The sequence below is a fragment of the Rhagoletis zephyria genome, unplaced genomic scaffold (assembly GCF_001687245.7).
Source record: "Rhagoletis zephyria isolate East Lansing unplaced genomic scaffold, Rhagoletis_zephyria_1.1 Rzeph_scaffold_14177, whole genome shotgun sequence".
NCBI classification, from domain to species: Eukaryota; Metazoa; Arthropoda; class Insecta; order Diptera; family Tephritidae; genus Rhagoletis; species Rhagoletis zephyria.
This window is the reverse complement of record NW_016171246.1, coordinates 1-10485: the sequence shown is the minus strand read 5'-3', so window position 1 is coordinate 10485 and position 10485 is coordinate 1. Positions and strand designations below refer to the sequence as shown.

General features: G+C 36.3%; 1 protein-coding gene across 1 annotated transcript; it reads left to right on the top strand.

Moving 5' to 3' along the window:
- Nucleotides 1-3903: 3903 nt before the first annotated feature.
- Nucleotides 3904-6722, top strand: LOC108378481 (ryanodine receptor-like). Its single transcript, XM_017634774.1, has 5 exons — nucleotides 3904-3984; nucleotides 4103-4291; nucleotides 4363-4562; nucleotides 4625-4689; nucleotides 6700-6722. Exons 1-5 carry the CDS (start codon nucleotides 3982-3984, stop codon nucleotides 6720-6722), a joined length of 480 nt encoding a protein of 159 aa, XP_017490263.1. The 5' UTR covers nucleotides 3904-3981.
- The last annotated feature ends 3763 nt before the right edge of the window (nucleotides 6723-10485 follow it).

Genomic DNA, 10485 nt, shown 5'->3' with positions numbered 1-10485 from the left:
TTATTTTCTGTAGAAGGAACCATCTCGCGTTTAAACACCGTCGTAAGCTTAAATAAAATAAAATCAATAAAAGTAATATAGTCAATAAAAATGTTCTTTTAACGAAATACCTCTACCAGAGGATTTTCTGAAATTTCGTGAAGACGGGCTCATAGCAGCAAAGCTCGGTGAAGTCGCACGTGGCAGCTGCTGAGGGTGGACACTCCTAGCAATGCCAACAGAGCAGCGGTTCGGAGCAATACGAAATTTGAAGCTTTGCTACAATTGTCTACGGAGTGTACATTCTTTAAAGCAGTGTCCATCGGGTGGTTGCAAGATCTGTGCCCGCAAGCATAACAACATTTTATGCCGCTACAAAGTTTCCATTCTTGTACAGCCAGCCTCGCCATCTCCTGCAACAGCCATCGTTGCCCAACCGAAGCCGATAACTTTTCTGGCAACTGCGCGGGCATATGCTTATGGAGAGGCATTGGTTCAACGCATGGCTCGTATCTTGCGCAATCCGGGATCGCAGCTTAGCCTAATTATAGATCGCAAGACCATTCAGGACTTACTTGTAAGCATACTGTTGCGATGTCGTAGATACCCAGTGGCGATTACCGCTGACATTGAGAAGATGTTCAGGTGGCTTCTAGTTATTTCCGACTTCCATAGAATCATATGGTGAGAGTCACCTGTAGAATATCGGTGTTTATCTTCTGAAGCCCTTACAACGTCGTACCTGCTTTTCAACAGAATGCAGTCGATAACTACAATATAATTCGAGACGAGGAGCAAGCGGCTCTTGCAATCCTGACCTAGATCTATGTTGATGACTTTTTGACAAGCTGTGCGAATTTCAGTGAAAGAATAGAACTCGCGAGGAAAGTAGATGATATTTTATCTGCGGGGAAGTTTAGGCTGAGCAAATAGAATTCAAACAATAATCATGTAACGATGTGTTTGGCGAGTAACGCCTCTATTTCCAATTATACATTCAACTCCGGCTAGATTTCGGTCCTGGGATTTAAATGAGATTCGGTGACTGCTGAGTTGAGCTTGAGCAGACAAGAGACGTTCCCTCCAAGAGAAGAATGCTTAGGAAGGTCGCCCGACTATTGGATCCGCTTCAGTTCCATCCCGCCGTTACTAAGGCCAGTGACCTTCCTGATACGATACCGAGACGTCGACACTTTCGTCAACATGTTGTAAGTGCTCGAGAGTTAGATGACGAAGTATTGATTCTGCTGAAGGGCAACTCAGGTTTGTCATCTTTAAATAAGTTTCTCTCAATAAATCCATTCTTAGATGAGCACCTGATTCTACGTGTTTGAGGTCGACTCCTTAAGGCGGAAATGAGACAGGATTAGCGATTCCCGATGATCTTGCCGAGGTTCCGTCCTCTTAATCCGACAAGCTCATGAGACAACGCGAACACGGTTGCCGTTTTGGTCCAAATGGACCAAATTTGGTCCACTTCTTTTCGTTTGGTCCATTGGTCCAATTCTTTTGAAAATGGTCCATTTCACAAGCCTTTGGTCAGGATTATTATCATGCAATAGTTTCGCGTTTTCAATTTTTTCTATTTAATTGATGAATATTCCGCCCCATGTTGAACATGTTCATCGTCAGTAAAAGTGACGATACGGACATCGTCAGCCATGTTACTGATGCGCTGACGATCGTCGACGATGACGATATTCAGCATAGGGCCGATTGGCAACACCTGCTAAAAGTGTGAACTCGCCTTGCCACATCTTCAAATATGGCATGTATATGGCAATACCGCGGTTTCTTGCTAATTTCAATTACTCGGTGACTAAAGTGGCTGGTAAAAAAATGGAAAGGTAGCTAAACTTAAATCATAGCATTTAGCACATGAAAATAATATTCGATTTCAATCGAAAAGATATTAAACATCTTGAAATTATTACACCACATAAAGTTCTTTCTGATACTGATGTATCAATTTTGCGCTACTCGCCCATTTTCTGGAATCGGTAAAAATGATGCAGACATAATTGAATTTCAATTTCGCAAATTGAGGCTGAGTGAAGGTAAATTCAAAAAATTTACCTATATAGACCGTTTTTGGGATCAAGTAAGTGTGATTAAAGATAGAGTGGGTGAAGCGGCCTTTGGAGAATTGTGTGATTAGTTCATAATATTTTTAATCTACCTCACAGTTCCGCAGCAGCTGAGCGCATCATTAGTAAAATCAAATTTAAAAAACAAATTATAATATAAAACTATAAATAGTATAATGTTAATAATATACAATTTTAATGCACTTTGGATGTTATATAAAAAAAAGTCGATATAAAAACTGAATTGTCATATTTTCTTGATAAAGAGGTATAAACTCCACTCGATTACCCGATGTAATAAAAATTGGTAAATTTTTTAACATTTGGTCCATTTTTTGGTCCGAAAAATAAATTGGAAATGGCAACCGTGAACGCTACATGCAAGAGCACAGCTGACGCTGCATATACTTCGACGCCGTTTTTGGATTTAAAACGTGAGGCAAGCCGTCAAGTCTTTTGTACACGACTGCATCGTGTGTCGACGCCATCGAGAGGCCATGCTCAAGCGGCAAATGAGTTCGTTACCCGGACGAGTTAAACCTGCAAGACCGTTTGTATCCTCTGGAATGAATTATTGCGGTCCTTTCACTCTACGGATTGGCACAAAACGCTCTCGCACTCGCGTGAAGACATACTTGGCGATTTTTGTATGCATGGCGACTAGAGCCGTTCTCATCGGTGTGGTGGATGATCTGTCTCCGCAAGCGTTCTTCAACGCTTTTACTCCCTTCATCAGTCGGCAGGGTCCTTGCCGCGATTTATGTAGCGATAACAGCACGGCGTTCATGGGGGCGGATGGACTGGTCCAGGAAGACCTGGTGGCGTGGTACAATGAGAACAACCAACGCTCGTAGGCGAACATGTGAACCCAGTAGAATTTCATCACTTCTTGTGCGCACCACCAGTGTGGTCTCTGGGAGGTTTCGGGTAAATCTGCTAAGCATCATTTGGTTCGCTGCGTGGGTTATCATACAATGTGATACACTCAATTGCGGACCCTGGCCTCGCGTATAGAAGCATGCCTCAATTCCCTTCCGATCACTCCACTGTAGGATGACCCAGAAATGAAGTTTGCACTGAACTCGTGCTTTATTGGTTTCGGCCAACATATAAAATACCACACCGCTTTATGTGTAAATAAGTTTTGTCTTTGTTAGGAAAAGATCTTCTATCTTCCAATTTTTCAGATTTCCAAATAACGAGGAGCATCGGAAAAATTCGTCATACCGAGCCCTAACCGCTAAAATAATGTAGGTATATATATATTTTTTTAAATTTGCTTTTTGATGCAGGTGCTCTAAGAGGCATTTATGCATCAAAATTAAATTTTGAAAAAAGCGTGAAAGAAACATCAGACCGTCAAATTTGTGTTTGTTTGTTGAATTCCCTGAACCGTCCCTGTTATGATATGGCACTTCATTCTATGTAGTAGTTTACAAATATACACGTATACTTCTACAATCACAAAAATTTTAATAGGCTGTCTTTCTTTGATTTCGAATGGAAAACTCATTGCGATCAGATTGTACTAGCAATATAGAAGTATTACATATATGACCCTATCTTATTGATAACTATATGTGTATCTACCTTGATATCTCTATTGTTTCTTAGATTCCATTTGCTTTAATATGATATATTTGTAATATGTATTAATTTTTCTATATAAGCGCGAAACCCTTTTGTATAGTCCATTTTTTGCAATATATTATATGCAGCAATAAACGTGCGATTCTTTTGAATTTAATGATTTTATTGCGGAATTTATTATAGAAATAAAAACAGTCACAAAGATAACTGTAAACGCATAAATACTTATTATTAAATTTGTAAATTTCAGGGCAAAGGTACTGGATCCGGTCACAGAACTTTGCTTTATGGAAATGCGATACTCTTACGGCATCACAATAGTGATATGGTAAGTAAACGTGTTAATAAGATTTATTGGTTTACTGATCTTAAAATGTAATTATGTTCATATGTATGCAAATATGAAGATTTACACTAATTCAAATAAATTTAATATCTGCTTGCAGTATTTGGCCTGCCTGTCTACCTCTTCTTCGAACGACAAATTGTCTTTCGACGTGGGATTGCAAGAACACAGCCAAGGTGAAGCTTGCTGGTGGACAGTGCATCCAGCAAGTAAACAAAGATCTGAAGGTGAGAAAGTGCGAGTAGGCGATGATTTGATTTTAGTCTCGGTGGCCACAGAACGGTATTTGGTACGTGCATGTTTTTAAGCAATTTATTCTTTTGTCAATAATAATAACTTTATATGTATATGCATCTACAGCACACAACCAAGGAAAACGAACAGTCCATTGTAAATGCCAGTTTTCACGTAACGCATTGGTCAGTACAGCCTTATGGTACCGGTATTTCGCGTGTGAAATATGTCGGATATGTTTTTGGCGGCGATGTCTTGCGCTTTTTTCACGGCGGGGATGAATGTTTAACTATACCGAGTACATGGGGCCGTGAAGCAGGACAAAAGTATGTTGTTGTTGTTTTTTAAAGTAAAACTTCTTTCGCCGCATAAGAGTGATTTTTCACAGTTTCGTCACAGTCGTCCGGGAAAGAGATAAAACATTCGACAAGGAGCAGCATAGTTGCCAACTTGGTGCTTTAAGCACTAGATTTAGTCCTTTTTGCAAATTTAAACGCAAAAGAAAAATGGTTTAGTGCCCAGTGCCTTTTTAGTGCTTTTTTTCTGAACACAAATCTATCATATACCATGTTTATATGATGCTTCAAATCGTTCTAAGTCAAACCATGTTATTTGGACACACACATGTAAACTCATTCTTAAATCGAATTGAAACTTTTAACCGTGCACATAACATAAATCACATTTTGGATGCGAGTTAAGGCACTCGGCACATTACGCGTCTAATCAAAGTAGAGTAATCGTTTCGTCATGCCGAAACGAATGCATGACGACTCGACTTCAGTGATGCCACTCACAAATTTTTTTCCGTACCAAAAAGCGTACCAAAACGCTTTTGAGAGTGCCAAAAAGATTATTTTGCAGTAATAAAGTACGAATGGTTTTTATTTATTTATTATTTTTCAATACAGAAACAACAAGTTTTAAACATAAATTACCACAAATAAATTCACTTCACTATATTAAGTTTTAACAAAATTATTTAAAGAATTAAAGCTTAAAATCAAACTAAAAGGAACTACATTCACGGAAAAAAATATTGGCACAGAAAACTTTTTGCAATGTACGCAAACTTTTAATTATAATTGTTCCGCTATTTTTTATAAAAATTTAATTCATACTACAACAAAAAACATAAAAATATTATTTCTCTGATCAAATCTCAGGGAATTCAATATATAATCATGCGAATTTTAATCTTTTTAAGCAGATTATATTTTTTCATGTTTTTTTTTGTTTTAGGTTAAACTATATTTTCATGGAAAATTACCAGAAAAAAATAAAAATAAAAATGTTTGGACACATTGTAGAAAGTTCTTAGTGCTAATAGTTTTTTCCGTGATTGTCAAAGCCTGCATTTTGGTTTCACTTTATGGGCTTATAGTCTCTTGCAGGAGACCATACATAATGCATTTAATTTTTAACTAATTCTTTACATACCATAATATTATGGATAGTCTTAACTTCTAACTTATTTCTAGGACTTGTTTTAATAAGATTAAGGGACGAAAACTTTCTTTCTGCATCTGCAGAGCTATGCGGCAAAGTTAATAAATTAAAAATAAAATTGGTCAGTTCCGGGAACATTAGCTCGCCCAATCCATTTTTAAAGCTTCCTGCCTTTTGCCAAAAAGAATTAATATCCAAATCGCTTTTCAAATTATGGTCGCTTAACTTACGTAAAGTCCATTGGCTACTGACTTTATCATTATCATCACTTAAATTTTGAAATTTTAAAATGAGATCAAATATAAAGTTATCCCTATCAGACAAAACTTCAAAAGGTGTTATAATTTTTAACAATTCAAGATCTTTTCTATTAAAATCAAACCGCATTTTGACTTGGTCTAATAGCTCAATATAAAATTTTAAAATACTGTCATTTATTTTATTTATTTGCCCAAGTGTTAGATTAGTTTTCGATAAAAATATTTCGGCTTTTGATCCTATGAAAATTTTGTCTTTTTGCATATGATTAGAAACATTTTTGTAATCAATATTGACTTCAGGTGGTGTGCCTTTTTTAATAAAATTGCTTAAAATGAACAAGGAATTACAATATAGATACGGCAAGCGGCTTTGTTCTGATTAGAAGTCTTTGTTTAAGTTATTTATTAACGGCAGCACATATAATAAAAATAAAAAGTAAACTTTGGTTTCATTGTCCATTTTTTCAGCCAACTGATCAGATCGAAGCGCATTGACCTCTGGTTTTGAACTAATAAAAAATAGCTTTANAAACTTTGGTTTCATTGTCCATTTTTTCAGCCAACTGATCAGATCGGAGCGCATTGACCTCTGGTTTTGAACTAATAAAAAATAGCTTTACACTATCCCATTGTTCAAGGATGCGCAAAATAACTCCTTCTAATGAGAACCACCTTGTATGGGATATCCCTAAAATTTTGTGTGGTTTTACCGCACAATAGTTCTGAAATTCTATAAAATCGTATACTCGTTTAGGGCTGTGCGAGAAAAACCCCTAAATATTTCGACACAGCCACTCTATTTGCTGTGCCAATTTTTTGCAAGCATAGCCTGTACAGAGGTGGAGTGAGTGACATGTACATTTTAAGTAAAAAAATATCTGTTTCCGCTTCTAATAGAGTTCTAACGCTTTTTAAATGTCCCGCCATTACGCTTGCTCCGTCCGTAGCCAAGCCAATAACATTTTCAATTGGAATCTCATATGCACGGAAAAAATCTTTAATAGCTGCAAACACTAAATTTGCGTCACATTTTGGCAATTCCATTAAAGCAAGGAAGCGAGAGCGAACAATTAGATTGGCGACATATCTAACTACTATTACTAAGCTCTTTTTTGCGGAAACAGATGTTTGTTCACCTTTACACCCGAACGGGTATAAAAAGCGACTAGTCACTTTTAAAAAATAAAAATAAAAATTTGCGCCAGCTGAGATTCGAACCGGGGTGCTCAGTTTTGTTAGCCGAATACTCTCTCTGCGTGCCAACGCCGCACATAAAATTTCATTGACTAAGTGCGTACATATCATTAAATCGTTAATAGTACCCGTTAGAGATGAGTTGAGGACTAATTGATCTCCAATTATACCCATAAGGGATCTCCATAATTGATCTCCGTTAGTACCCGTATGAGACTAGTTGCGACTAATTAATGCCCAATTATACCCGATTGAGAGTAATCTCTCTTTAGAGATTAGTCGCACAATTTTTTGCAGGGGAGAGTATTCCGAGACTACTCTCGATCGGATGATATGTACGCACTTAGTCAATGAATTTCATGTGCGGCATTGGGACACAGAGAGGGTATTCGCCTAACAAAACTGAGCACCCCGGTCGAATCTCAGCTGGCGCACATTTTTATTTTTATTTTTTAAAAGTGACTAGTCGCTTTTTATACCCGTTCGGGTATAAAGGTGAACAATTAGTCTCTTCATAGGACATGCTCGAACAAAAGCGAACAGTTCATTCCATATAAAGAGATCAAACATGGTATTAGTCGCATGCTCCTTTGCGATTGCTCCCGGAGTCATCCCGGATTAGTCCCATTTTTTGCAGGGTATTTAACAANCTCTAAACTTTCTTTTGATTTCAGCACTGAAAAATATGATTCAAAATAGAAATATTACATATACATATGAATGTATGTATGTATGTACATATTTAACACAAATCCACAAACACTTACGTCTCTGACATGCCTCCTTAATTTGAGGCTTCTTGATGTGTGTTATTGTAATTTTCCCTTTTCTTTTTAATCACGAATCTGCAAACAAACCACAAATTTAATAAATTTATTCCACTTCAAATAAATTTTGCTTTCTTACTTGTCCATCATCTATTTCCATTAAAACTCGTCTGCCTTTATTCATATATTTATTGTNTCATCTATTTCCATTAAAACTCGTCTGTCTTTATTCATATATTTATTGTGTAGTTTACAAGAATTGTAAAGATGCACACTGTTAGTCGATGTTTTCATAACATCGATGGCTTTGCGATGACTTTCGCAAGGATGCGTACTATAGTCGACTTTCGCGTACTGACGATTTAATTATATTGACGCTCTCGTTTAAATTATTGGACTTTTAATTAACGAATGAAAATAATATATAGAACATATATGGAAATAAAAAACAAAATATTGTTGTCCCGAACTTTAAGGAAAAAATACCAAAATCAAAAACAACGTACCAACGTACCAACGTACCAAATAATTTTCAAAGTACCAGTTTTGGTACGAAAGTACCAAAATTGGCAACGCTGCTCGACTTCTGCACACTTGCACGCCGTGCATAACTCACCAGCTAAAAAACACTTTCTACACATAACAAATTTTCTGGCCGTTCTTTCGCAACTACGCACTTCCGAAAATATTTCTGCTCCGAAATATTGCATAAACGCTTGTGGTTTAATACAATTTGCACGAATTTTAGCACGAAATCATTCATTTTCAATTTACTTCTATTGAATCGACAAATTAATTTTATTTCCAACACAAAAAAGTAAACAAATGACGATTTCAAAACTGCAAGCGCCTTACAATATTGGGCGCTCCGATTCATGAAGCTTTTGATTAGGCAAAAACATGATTTTGAATCGTAATGTATACTTTAGTATGCCGAAATGATTAGGAGCTTAATGTGCGGAGTGCCTAAGAGTTGTTGAATCGTGTTAAGAGTGCATATATACACGGGATTTGTTCACACGGTTGTTTTATGCAACTCTATATGAAGTAAAATATTTAAATAGTTCTTCAAACTACATTTTGTTGCATATAAAAACTTGCATTTCAAGCGAGCTACACTGACACGAGTACATTCGATACCGCGCATGATGCCATATTAACTAGGTAATAGACAGTTAAAACATGAAATAATTTGAAAGATCTGGCAGCACTGAACTTACAAGAATCTACAAATTTAAATGCACTAAAATACCGCCATAAATGATAAAAAACTGAAGTTGCAAACTCACGTTCTCGTTAAATTGTATTCGCGTTGAAAATGCTAGTACGTAGGTGAATTAAGTATTTCTTTTTTTTTTTAATTACACTGTGCGACACTAGAAAACACCTGGGAAGTTATGTATATTTTCAGGTAGGTCCTTTCGAGTAAAACAAGAATCAAAATATGAAATTTGTCAAGCACCCCCAAAATCTTGATTTACCGTTAAAAACCGGTTTTTCGTACATTTGCGCACTTATAAGCCAGTAACTTAGTTAATTATGAACAAGTTTCAGTTTATTGCCAGGTTTAAAAAGAAGAAACTTAGGCCTTTCTAATGATATACATATATGAGAATGAAGAATCTTTAAGAGATCTGTGAGTATTTACCCAGCAAAGACATTAATTTTTTACTTTTTGGCTTTTTTTCAATTTTGGTGAGGGTTTTACGCACTATTTTATAAGGAAACCATAAAAGTCCTAAATTGATTGTAAAACTAAATAAGACTTTGCCGGGAATGCGCAATCTTGTAATCTATCATTCGTGCCTATAAAGAGTATGCGATGTTAAAATGATTGTTCACTTGCGATGGCGATGTTTGCAAGCATTGCATGCTTTGCGGCAACCAACAAATCGAGCTTTCTTCCGTGTGATATTCTTATTTCATTTTACGTGAACTTCATTTAAACTTTCCCAAAAAAGTTGCACATTTAGGGAGCAACGAACCAGAATTAAACTTCTTTGCTTTCTTAAATATTAGACAGCTGCATGGATGTAGTGATTCACGATCCAGAAAATAAAGGTCGCGCCATTCGCAGAACGCTAACCCTCTCTTCGTCGATTTGACAGCATCCACCCAATCGCTGACATCATAAAATACTTTTTTTACATTCACTGTTGGCAACTTGATGCTTTTCGCACCAAATTTAGTGGGTATTCAAAACGCGAAAATTTTTGAGTTTGGTGCTTGTTGCGTTTTTGATGCTTTTGTTTTTAGTTTGAAGACACCAAATCAGAAAATCTTTAAAAAATAAAAGCAAAATTTATAACAATCGTAATTGTGGTAAGCGACTTTATAAAAATTTAAACAAAATCATGGTACAGTGACAATCATAAGCGACAACACAATATGTGGCAGCACCTTCAATCATGCCAGAAGAAATCGACCGTCGTGCAACATTGATTTTATTAATTTGAATCGGCATCCTTACAATAAAATTGTGTATGCATATAAAGTCTATAAAATACACAAATAAAAAAATTTGGTGCTATTTCAAATTCAAACCTTGGCAATACTGCCTTTTGTTCGATGCTTCCTCT

What these genes read in the sequence shown, in the direction of transcription:
- LOC108378481 (XM_017634774.1), top strand. An exon ending in GGCCGTGAAGCAGGACAAAA is followed by an intron (nt 4,563 to 4,624) that starts GTATGTTGTTGT and finishes GATTTTTCACAG; the next exon opens with TTTCGTCACAGTCGTCCGGG. An exon ending in GCAGCATAGTTGCCAACTTG is followed by an intron (nt 4,690 to 6,699) that starts GTGCTTTAAGCA and finishes ATACTCGTTTAG; the next exon opens with GGCTGTGCGAGAAAAACCCC.